Source organism: Bactrocera neohumeralis, chromosome 6 (assembly GCF_024586455.1).
Source record: "Bactrocera neohumeralis isolate Rockhampton chromosome 6, APGP_CSIRO_Bneo_wtdbg2-racon-allhic-juicebox.fasta_v2, whole genome shotgun sequence".
Lineage (NCBI taxonomy): Eukaryota > Metazoa > Arthropoda > Insecta > Diptera > Tephritidae > Bactrocera > Bactrocera neohumeralis.
The window spans coordinates 80,528,679-80,541,243 of NC_065923.1; the positions used below are offsets into that span (position 1 = coordinate 80,528,679).

The window sequence follows — 12,565 nt, forward strand, 5'->3', positions numbered from 1 at the left end:
GCACTAACATACAGCATCTTGAGCGCATTTAATCTGTTCAAGCTCCCAACAAAAACAAATTTCCGCAGTAAACCACAGCACCAGCTAACTGGCTGCATATTATAGCGAGCTGTGTAATGAATTATTCTTTGAGGCCACTCAAAAGCACATTAATCCGATGTGTCTCGCGGCACTTGTCTGTAGTATCAGCGTCTGAGTGCGTTAATTCTGCGCTCTTTGTGATTTAATTTGCCATGGCTGAATTTTAATGCAAGTTGTATGTAAAATTTTATTAACACAATAACAACAGCAACATATGTACATTCGTACTTCTTCGGTTATTGATAATAATGTGTAATGGCGGCAGCAGCAACATCAGTGATGTTGGTGTTATATACGCCAATAAAAGTTAAATCAACAGATTTTCACAGAGTGCAGTGCGTGGTTGCCATCACAGAGTTGTTTATTAATATTTACTTTTTGCTTAACTTTTGGCTTTTTATGATGATTTAAAATTTTTTTTATAATTATTTATTAAAAAAAAAAATCTTTTTTTTTCGTTTCGTATATTTTTATATATTTTATTTAAAATTTTCAGAATGTGTTTTTATTTGAATTTTATTGTTTTACGCCTTTTCTCTTTGATTACATATTTTTATTTATTTTTAATTTTTTTAATATATGTTTGTATATTTATTTTCTTTATTTTTGTATTATGTTTTTTTACCTTTTTTCTCTTCTCGCCACTTAACTTCTCGTCGCTTCAACTTGCTTTGCGAAAAAAGCTGTATTTTCGCTTATTATTTTGCTTGCAAATAAACAGATGTGCGTGATTTTTTACGATTGCTGTAAATACATATGTAAAAATGTATGTACATATGTATGCTTATACGCACTTATGCTTTTGTAATTGCATGTGCTTGTGAAAAAGTGCCGTGTAATGAGTCGCCGCAATCAAGTTATATGTGAAATTTTTACAACATTATCAACAAATAAGCGCAGGGAACTGTATTTTTCTGTGCGCTTATTTTCTGAGGACATATTTACATGTGTCGCCATTGCTTACGGCAGCCATGCTGCTTGTAACATTTTCCTATGTGTGTGTGTGTGTATGTGCTTTCGAGCAAGTATTTCGCTGCCATCGATGCTGTTTGCCGCCGAAATGCATTTATTTGTGCGCGTCTGAGATTCCGCCTCGGCGCACCACAAACAACCGACACAAAAAGTATCTACAACAACAGCAAACAATGTGTGTGTACTTAAGTCCTTAATGCATTGCGTTAATTTCAGTTCAATTTACAGCTTGGAATTCCTTTGCTGACTTTTTATCAAGTACTTTTTAGTGGTTTTATTGCATTTTTTGTTTTTGTATGAACTTTTTTGATGCAGATTTTTTAAATTACATTTTCTAGACTTTTTTTTCATTTCTAGGAAATTTTTTTGTTTTGTGTTTTCTTGAATTTTTTGTTGTGTTTTCTTGATTTTATTTTTATGCTTTTTTTCTTGTAGTTGCTTGCAGATTTTTTTAATGTATTTTATTTAATTTTTTTTTTTTGGTTTCTTTTTTTGTATTTTTTTTGTATTTACTTAAATTTTAGTTTTTTCATGAAATTTATTTATTTTTTTTATCTCGCTTATTTTTCTCACAATTTTTTCATTCTTTCTTGATTTTTCGCATTTAATTTTCACACTTGTATTTTCATTCACTCCTTCTAAGTGTCTTTTTTTTCATTCTCTTTATCAATCTCCCTCTTACTCTCTCTATATATTTTTACCTGCCTAACTCCCTATATATCGCTACGTCCTTCCCTCCCTCCCTGTGTATCTCTCCCTCTCTGTTTTCGCTCTGCACTTACATGCAAATTTCTTATTATATCTTCTGTTAATACTGTTATTCTGCATTCACTTTTCCCTTCTCTTTTCTTCACTAACATTTGCATTCCTTTAATCTATTCATAGAAAGTACAGTGTGCGTTCGAGTATTTGCTCTTGTACTTGTAATGCATTAACGTCAGGAAGTGAGAAAGCAACATTTCTCTTCATGATGTTTCTTTTCATAAAGAGGTTTATGCACACATCTGCAATATTTTGTTAATGACAGGATTTGAATTTATCCGTTAGTACTACGTTAAAAGTGTAGAAAATATTGTTTTTACTAAATTTGTAGTAAGTTCAAAGCGATCTTTTTCATCCAAGTACTCATGGGAAGTTTTTAAAATATTTCTTCATATATTTTCAACTTTGAATAAGGTCAAGATATTTCTTCATACATTATTATTTTTGAAGTAAGCCAAAGTTAATCCATTAACACTCACCTGAATAGTACTTTAATGACAAACAAAAAATCAAACCAAGGTTTTTTTTTTTCAATGAGCGGTAATACTTATTCTGGACTAAACTCTGTGCTCACCAACCATCAATAGTTGATACTCAATAGACGACAGAGGACAGCTTCGAACTAAATGACTACAATCCAGACCGAAATTTTCAGCATAACAGAAGGTGCCAAGTGAGCTTCTGCTCTAACCGGCAAGTCCATAAACCTTCGAGTAAATAGCCAAGCGGCAAATAGGGCTAATCGTAGCGCCAATACTAGGTCTAACTAATACCATCTGTACCGGTCATATAGGAATAAAAGGAAATGAAATGTCAGGCCAGCGAGACAAAATTCACCTAAGCTGTCCAGGCTTTTCTTTTCTTTTTGTTTGACGCAATGCTTCAACTTAAGAGACAGTGGAAAATAATTAGGTTATGTATCAAATCCACTGAGTTGCCCGATAAGCCTTAAGTATGTTATCAGCTGAAAGCATAAAGGTTCTAAGTATGGCCTACATAAGTGTAGCCTGCGGTCTGCTGCTCTTGCGCTTGTTATTATATATTTTTGTATACCCTGAACAGGGTATACTCGTATTAAGTTTCAAACACCCTAAAAGTAAACGTAGAATATCCTATAAAATATATGTATATAATTGATCAGCGTGACAAGCTGAGTCGATTTAGCCATGTCCGTCTATCTGTATATACGCGAATTGGGCTCTTTGGTTTTTGAAATATCTATCTCAAATTTTACTTACGTCCTTTTCTCCCCAAAAAGCTGCAAATTTGTCGAAACCGCCGATATCGGACCACTATAACATATAGCTGCCATACAAACTGAACGATCGGAATCAAGTGCTTGTATTGAAAACTTTTTCACTTGACGAGATATCTTCAGGAAATTTCTCGTAAATTATTGTCCAAGGCGGCGGTACAATATCCCAAGAAATATCAGATCGGATCATTATAGCATGTATGTAGGTGCCATACAAAGTAATAGATTCAAATCAAGTTCCTGTAAGCAATCTTTTGGATTCTTAAAGGTGCAACCGATGTTATTTTTTTCTGCTTAAATTTTTTATATACACTTACATATGTATATGTATATGAACAAAAATATATTTTTTGTTTCCTCTCCCCATCAATGTAGTGCTAATCTCTCTTTTATAAAATTTCCTTTGATATGCCGGAAGTATTTGCAAATTCAAGGCGATTTGGTCATTTCCTTGCTAACTAACTGCAACAAAGACAACAAACGTTTGGCTAGCTACTAATGCCCAGAACATGTTTACAGTGCTTAAATTAATTATGTGCAGAAACAGCGACGACAAATGCCGCCAAAAGCATTTCACAAAATTGCAAGCAACGAGAGGCAGTGTGTGTTTGTGTGTTCCTCTCTTTACTGTGTGTGTAATATAGTGCATGTGTGTCTGAAAGTATGCTTACTTGTGTGTCTGTGTGTTTGTTTGTGCTTTGCCAAATTACAAACGACCTTTTACATGAAACATTTCACCCCCCGCCACTCGGCGCTTGAGCTTCTGCTTCTTTTTCTAATATTTATTTATTTATAACAGAAATTAATCTGTTCATAGTTGACATTTGACAGCATTTGCGCTGCAAATATTCGCACACACACATAACTACAGATATATTTATTTATTTTTGTATTATTAGTAATTAATTATCACTAATGAGTCGCTGTCTAACTGAAATTTCTTTGTTGCAGGATTTTTGAAGCATTTCTCTGCGTTCCTCACGGTCGCGCGCTCCAAGCACTCGTAGACGTCGTGGTTGCCGCTGTGTGCATTGTATGAATTGATGCGCACTCAACCTCAGCAACTCAATACAAACAAAAACAACACAGCGTTGTATTTTTCAGCTCATTTTGTTCCGACTGCAAGCGGAGTCAGTCGGCGGTCGTGGTTGTAGTAGGCGACAACAGCAGCAGCAATCGCACAGAGCGCGTCGTGGGCAATAAAAGTGTGACTTCAGCAGCAACAACACACAGCAACAACAGCAGCAAGTTCAAATAACCGAAATAAATAAGAGCAAAAGTAAATTTCTATAGAAATCTACGCTTAAGCATTAACTGATAACGCTCGCAAGCCGGCTAAAAGTGTAGCAAAACCGTTTATTCTGCTTGTGTTTTTTATTGTATTTTTTCTTATTATTACGCCCCTCCAAGTTCAATCAACCGCAAGCGCGCAAACGAACGAGCGCGCAGCCAACCGACTAACCAATTGACCATTAAATAAATAGAAAAGAGAAATAATACCAATAAAAACATACAACATCACGCAAAAGTGTAGTGAAAAGCAACAGCAACAGCAATAACAACAACAAGAGCAAATAAAAAGCGTGCAACAAATACGTACAAAGTGATTAATATGCATTTTTAAGGTTTTTTTTCAAACCGCGAAAAATTATCAAGCAATTTAAAGTTGAAGTAAATACAAGAGCTAAAAAACAAGAAAAAACGTTAACTTTGGCTGCAAAGAAGTTATATACCCTGCACAAATAAAAGAGTGATTTATACAAGAACTTGATTTGGGTCGATGAGTGTGTATGGTAGCCATATGCTGTAGTGGTCCGATCTCAACACTTTCCTTGCAGCTTGTAGCGCCACCTTAGACAATAATATGTGTGAAATTTCAAGAAGATATCTTCTCAAATAAAATAATTTTTCATATAAGGACTTCATTTTGACCTTGTTGCTTGTAGGGCAGTTTTATGCTATAGTGGTCCGATTTGAACAATTTGGATGGAGATTCTACCCGTTGTCTTAGACCATTATTTATGTTAAATTTCAAGAACGTATCTTGTCAACTAAAAAAGTTTCTCATATATGGACTTGATTTTGATCGGTTAGTTTATATAACAGCTATATGCTATAGTAGTCTAATCTGACAGTTGGCTTGGGCAATAATCTATGCCAAATTTCGGCAAGATATCTTGTCAAATAAAAAAGTTTTCTATGCAAGCACTTGGAGTCCGATTGTTCAGTGTATATGACAGCTGTATGCTAAAGTGGTCCGATATTGCCCGTTCCTACAAATTAGCGACTTCTTGGAAAGAAAACGAGGTGTGCAAAATTTCAGATCGATATCTCACAGACGGACGCTTATATAGACGGGCTTGGCAAAATCGACTCGGCTCATTATTTGTATATATGTATGTTTTAGGGAATCCAACGTTTTTGCGTACTACAAACTTTTGACAAACCCTGTGCAGGGTATAAAAAACAAAAAATAAACACAACTCAAACGGCCAATTCAGCATTAAGTGAAATGAAAGCACTCACACACACTTGCTAATTTCATTTCTGGCTGTGTGCTAGAACGCTTAGCAAGCAAACGCTGAAAGACACCACCAATTAATTAATGCATTAACTAATTAACTTCTTTTTTTTTGTTGTTATATCAGTAAACGATATATAAACGCATATATGCACAAACATACAGACACATATACAAACGTATAGGCACGTTTATAAAATATACCACATAAATGAAAGTAAATCAGTTTTAATTAACAAACTGCTAAAAAATTGTCACATAAATTCCAGGTATTCACATAAAATTACAGAAAGTACATTAAAAGTTTAGTAAAAGCTAAAGTGTAGTGCAGAAAATACAGAAAAAAAACAAAAAAAAAATACAACAAATAAGCAAAAGGTATAGTAACCAACAACAAAAGGTTGTTAAAATTAAGAAATCAGCGCAAGTAACTAACTTAAAAAGCGGATATCTCAATAAAATCACACACACACACAAAGCGCCCTCAACCTCCGCTAAAGAAAAGCTTGTAGCAGCCATATGTGTGTGTGAGTGTTGCAGTGAAATTCGCTAGTGTGTTTGCAGCGAGCGAAATTGAGTGAAGAAACGTAAAAAAAAACATAGTAAATCATAGCAAAATTACAACCGCAAATACCGCAGCAAGAAGGTAACCAACAATAATAACAACTACAAAAATAACAGCAACAACAAATATGGAAGACAATAACACAAGTACGCCAATGAAAACCGACGAATCAGTCACATTAACAATAAGGCTGATAATGCAAGGCAAGGTAAGTCGATGAAAGCTCGCACATACATGTATAAATACAAACACAAAATCATATATAAATACACACACTTGTAAGTAAATATCCATAAGCACATATTTACACATATTCAGTGTGTAATTAAATGTCATTTCTCAAATGTTTAGTGAGCTAGAAAATATTATGAAGGTTGGTTATTGGTAATTGAGATTAGCAAACGCTGGTTAAGTTGATTTCGAAAGCTGCTGAAGTGTTTAAATGCAAGCAAACACAAGAAAAACAAGCAAAAACGATAACTTCGGTTACACCAAAGCTATAATACCCTTCCCAAATACAAAAAGTTACTTACATAACTTTGATCGCTCAGTTTCAATGGCAGCTATAAGCTATAGTGGTCCGATGTGAACAATTGCTTCAGAGATTACATCATTGTCTCATGCAATAAGCCATGCCGAATTTTGTAAGGATATCTCGTGAAATGAAAAAGTTTTCCTAACCAGCAATGTGAGTTTGGCAGTATGGAAGCTACTCATAAGAGATGAATCTCTGTCAAGTTGGGCTGGTATTGTCTTAATGGAATGTAATTACTCTCCTGTTGGCCAAAGCTGGACGCTTTTGGGCGGTTGCTTCCTTCAGACGGTCCAAGTAGAGTTCCCAATTGAGAGTTTTGCCATATAGAACCGGCTCATTAAAGTTGAATAACTTATAGAAAGGGAGATACAAATTCCTAAAGCTATCTACTGAAAAAATAAAGGGTTGATTTGCTTCAAACTTTTTACTTGCTTCCAAGTGATCTCCGATAGATTTGATATATTTTTATTAAAGAAAAAATATTTAAAATTTTTTTTTTTTTGTATTTATATTATTAATCAATTTTTTTGTTTAGCCGAGTTTCGACCCCACCAACCTTCAAAATTATAGAAACTTGATGACAAGTAGGTTTAGGTAGCTTCTTCATATGTCGTTGGGAGGATTTTGCGGCCAATTATTAGGTTGGAAAACGGGCTAATAAAACCTGTTTGTTAGGTTAGGTTGTTGTCCTTGCTACATCAGATTTTTAGGTTCGATTTTTCTTCTCACTGATTTATTCGTGAGTAGACAAACAAAATACTCAACATAATTTTTCTCAGTTTTGAACAAAGTGTCGATAATGTTGCCAAAGCTGAGCTTTGTAAAGAATGTTGCTACACTACTTAATCGTGCTCGGCAACTCAAAAGTTGAACAAGTTTGTCTGATAAGTCTAATCAATTTTTAAAATCATTGTCACATTTTTACGGTTATTACAAAATTTTGTGATACTTTGCTTTTAAATTTCCGTCGTTCATATTATAGAATACCACTATTTCTCTTAACTTTCGTATCTTCTCTCCCCCAGTAGCGTATCACTATTTCGTTCAACTTTTGCCTCCTCTCTCCCAGACAATTGCCATTTATTTTCATTAAATTTGCTATGAACGATTTATTTAGATTAATGCATGCGAAATGCCTTAAAATGATCAATGATAGTAGAGAATTTATTTTTATATACATTTTGTAGACTAGACCCAGGCAGACGTGCCATAGATCCTGTAAGAAATTGCCATTCGTTAATGCGAAATTGTCTAAATTTGTTTCTCTTGTAACCGCACTTGTTTCAGCATAAGTAGCGAAGACTACGAAAAAAAGCTTATTAAGCTCTCTTTTGAAGACCGAGAGGTTATTCTGTTTTAACCATAAATGTTTTCATAATCTAAACAATCTTTTTCTTCATCATTGTACAGAATACCTTTAACAAAGCAAAATTTCGAAAAACACTGAAATATTTCCTACAGGGTCTATCATCCATTGGTCAGTTACTGTGCAAATGTATTTGTTATCTTCACTCTATATAATGAAAATAGTGTTTATCTATATGTTAGTTGAATTATTTGTGTCCTCGCGCAGCAAATAACTTGAGTGGCTGCCAAAAACACAATTATTCTTAGGCCCTCACCGTTTGGTTGACTGTAGATGCTTATAGATTTGTGCAAAGAACTGCATGTTGTGTGTTCGGCAGCTAAACGCAATTGCAGCGGTCGTTGTCGTTGACGTGTTGTCGCCAATATTAGGACGCAAACGATGGCGCAGAAGGGTATACTTAATGTAATATATATCAGGGGGGAGGAGATATGACTGTGGGCACAGGCGAGCATGCATATTTGGCTCGATGTCGGTGATGGCGGACGATGGCTTGTAAAAATTACATTTTCAGATTACTTTTTCTATGCTTAACTGGTAGTGTCGCCAACAGATATAATTTTTCTATGTTTTCGTATTTATTTTTTCTTACTTTTTATTTTTTTTATATCTGTAAAAATTATTTTTTGTTTTACTGCAACGCGATTTCGTCGCAGCCAACCATAGTTCGATCGGACCGCATACATTTGCGTCATGTCCACTTTATGCCGTCAGCAAGCCAGCCATTACACCTGCCGCTGTGTGTTGCAAGTGACATTTCGAAATACTTGTACATTTGCACATCATGTTGCAAATCAAATTTATTGAAATCTGCGCTAATGGCGTCTTTATAGTAGGGTTAATTAAAATTTCCCAGGCATTACAAGCAAATTTTCAAACATTCCACAAATAGAAAATGGCAAATAAGTATAAGCGCACAGAAAAGAACAGTTCCAGTCCTATCGAACTGGTTGGCGTAGCTTCTTTCGCCAGGAGATCGGCTAACTCATTTCCATTGATTCCTCTATGCCCAGAGATCCATGCTAGTAAGATATTGTTTTCAGTGGCAACCCTGTTAAGCATTTTTTTGTACTGTAGTACCAATTTTGATTGGATCTCAATGGACGAGATTGACTGAAGTGCCGCTTGATTATCAATAACAATTCGCTACAATGTTTCCCAACAGTACTGAGTGAGACTATTGACGCCCATGACACCACTCCAATCGCTCCTTTTTATGGTATTGGAATTTTTAAAAGGAGTCCCGATGGGTCTAGCTTATCAGCTCACATGCACATACATACATATACTACTTGAAAAATATTAAGTTGTCGAATCCTCGTTCTTATGTATCTCGCATACACAAGAAAAATGCTTCGATGATTCGCTACTCTTCTATTCTCTCTGAGAAAGAGCGTCTGTAAGCTATAAAAAGTAATATATTTTGGCCATTCAAATTCTTTAACGAACTTTATGAGTTCATCTCACCTGTTTTAATGAATAAAAATGTTTTTTTGACATAAATATTTAGCATAAAAACAATTACGAAAATGTCGCTAAACAAAGTTTAATGCTTGCAATAAAAACAACAACCTTCACTATTTGCTTTCGGGTTCAACGCAATGCACTTGCCGCGCCTTTATAATGCATAGTCAATTTTTTATTGCAAATCAAGCAATATTTTTTGTATACAAAACCACTTGTGCTAATAATTTTGAAAAGCCAACCCACCAGTCTGTGTCCATTAATTAAAACATGTGCTATTCCACCTCGGATGATAATTCATTCACCCATTCATATTTTTATTCCTTTTCTTCATATGCTTATTATTATTGAAATAAGCTTTTTGTTTTGCTTCGGCTACCTTTTTGATGTTTTTTTCGATATTTCATCCATAAGCCCCGCTTTGGGTTTGAGTGATGCTGACACAGTTCAGAAACGCTGACTCGCACAACTGGTTTACCGTAGAAGCGTCTTTTTGTTGTCTTGCTTTTTTAACGTTTTGTCATTTTGTTGTTATTCACAATTTTGTTATCGCCTTACCTTATTTGTGAGCCTCGCTTTGCAAACTGGTAAAAATACACGCTCTTGGGCTGGGCCGAGGCGTACGAAAACTTGTCGGCATCATCAGCATTTTTCGCGCCATCAAAGCGTTTATTGATTTGTTCATAACTAATTATGTTGTAGCATTTAAACGCTTGCATTATAAGCCGTTGATACGCATTCAAATCGGCTTAGTCTAATGGTCATATTAGCACCATTAGAGTTTTTAATAGCATTTACCCTCCGGGTGGCAACTGCGTCATAACGATGAAAATTTCAACTAAATTAACACTAAATGACGTAGATACTGTGCTATGAAGTGCGGTCTTACATTCCTGTCAACGCCATTGAGCTGTGTGAGATAAATTATTCTTTACATAAATCTCATTTCATGCGAAGGATGAAATGTCTTAAAACTTATGTAAAATACGCAATCTTGTTCTAAAAATAATCACTTTTAAGATATGAAATATAATCATTTTATGAAAATTGTTGGTTTTGATGTCGCTTTTCGCGCAACACTCTGCTCGATCGCATCAAATGAAGTCGATACCCATTAATGATTTCGATTGGTTTCAGCAGCTCTTAATAAATAACCCCGGTCTAGTCCCACCAAATATACTATAACATAACTTTCGCTGCGCGAATATTTTTCGGAAGTAACGTAATGACCGGACAGTCCCGATGACTATAGTTGCTTTAAATTGCTGTAATGAATCCACTTTTCATTTCCCGTTACGACTCGATGAAGAAATCCCTTTCTTTTTTGCGGTATGAGCAATTGTTCATAGGTAAAAAGGCGACGTCCCTTGGTTTCAAATCATAAGGAATCCAAGTGCGTTGTTAATGAATCATTCCCTGCGTATGACACTTCTCCTCATCCAGCAAACATCTACAATTCACCGTCTTGGAATGTTTTTGGCCTTTGAAAAGGTTCTCATGTGGAGCGTTAAATTTTTATGGAAACTTTTGCTAATTTAAAAGATCTTCTCTGTGACCAGATTTGACCATGCACTAGATAAATAATAACGTAAATTATTACCTGCATATATATTCACATCTGTTGCCCACAATATTGCATTTTTAGCAGCCCAATTATTGCGTACCCACTATTTCGCAGTATAGACATAATATTATTGCAAAATCTTCGCTAAAAATTGAACTTGTTTGCTAATTTAATTATAACAGAAAAATTTTCCTTGACTAACTTAATGGGTAGCCGGCGAAGACAGGCTGCCTGGTTGCGTGCGCGGCTACTTGATTGAGTGAGTGAGCAACTGGCGCAAAGTAGGTGCATATATGTACATAGATATATCTGTATGCATTTGTATTCAGTTGTGTGCGCATACACACCTACGGTACAGATTACCTACATTTGTAGGCAATTTATTACGTTTTGACGCAACTACTTTCCTATTTACACACTTTTGTTGCGCGCCACACTACATATACATATGTATGTATGTACAAATAATATATATATTTGTATATACATATATAATTGCTTGCAATATTTATTTCGATTTTTTTCATAAACAGAATTTCACAAGAACAGAAACAGAACAGACAGCTTGCTACACCGCCGTCCTGACTGTCGCGAGATGAGGTGCAATAATAACAAATTATTATGGCTGGGCATGCATAATGCGAATAGCAACAACAACGAAATAATAAGTACGAAAATACAACAAAAAAATGGTGAAAACCTGCAAATGAAGACAAAGTGGCTGACGTACTGTTTTCTGTTGTAACAAATCGACTGTAAAGTTTGCAGACAACGCCAGAAATACAAATTCGTACAAAATGCAGCTTGAGGCGGGGCAGTGGACGCGCTTTGAGGTGTTGCCAAGGCCCAGATACACAATGCTCATTATAATGTACTTATTGGCGCGTATATCTAAAAGATAATATGTATGCGCCTAGGTATATATTTAACAATAGAAAATAGTAATATTTTTTTTTTTGTTTTGGCTTGGCGGCTGTAAAAAGTTTTGCAAGAAGCTAGCAGACCGCGCAGAGGCGCGCGATGCGCCAAAATAAGCAATGGCAGCAGAGCTCATGCATTTTTAATTAGACAAACGGCGACAATAATGACGACCGCCAGGCAAATTGTAGAATTAGTGAGTGAGTGACACCTTTGCGCGCATTTTGAACAACGCGGCAGCAGTAGTTGCATGTTCAAAAGACACAAAAGCACAGAAAAAATGGAATGATGAAAAAGGCGCGCGCAGACTACGACAATGCCGCACAGAAAAAAAGGTTGAAAAGTTGCAGCAACAGCAAACAAAATAATGAGAAAAACGGCAAAAAAACGAATCAGAAAAAAGAGGTGACGAGCGACCCAAAACTATAGTCATGATATGCACTTGACTGAAACTAATTAACCAAAGTGTACGAATAAATTCAATTAACAATAAGAAGAGCAAAGGCGCGCGCGCGCTGCTGAAAGCAAACGAACGAGGCGCGGCAGGCAGTAGGTGGCGGCG

General features: G+C 35.5%; 1 protein-coding gene across 19 annotated transcripts in view; it reads left to right on the forward strand.

The window, feature by feature from the left end:
• LOC126761505 (poly(rC)-binding protein 3) overlaps window positions 1–12,565 on the forward strand; it is a 269,045-nt gene that overhangs the window by 197,912 nt on the left and 58,568 nt on the right. For 12 of the 19 annotated variants that reach the window (XM_050477778.1, XM_050477791.1, XM_050477787.1 and 9 more), the window contains 2 exons: window positions 4,022–4,349; window positions 5,861–6,364. In XM_050477778.1, coding sequence (XP_050333735.1) covers window positions 6,284–6,364 — 81 coding nt within the window. In that variant the 5' untranslated portion in view covers window positions 4,022–4,349; window positions 5,861–6,283. The other 7 variants (XM_050477776.1, XM_050477780.1, XM_050477781.1 and 4 more) reach the window with 4 other exon arrangements.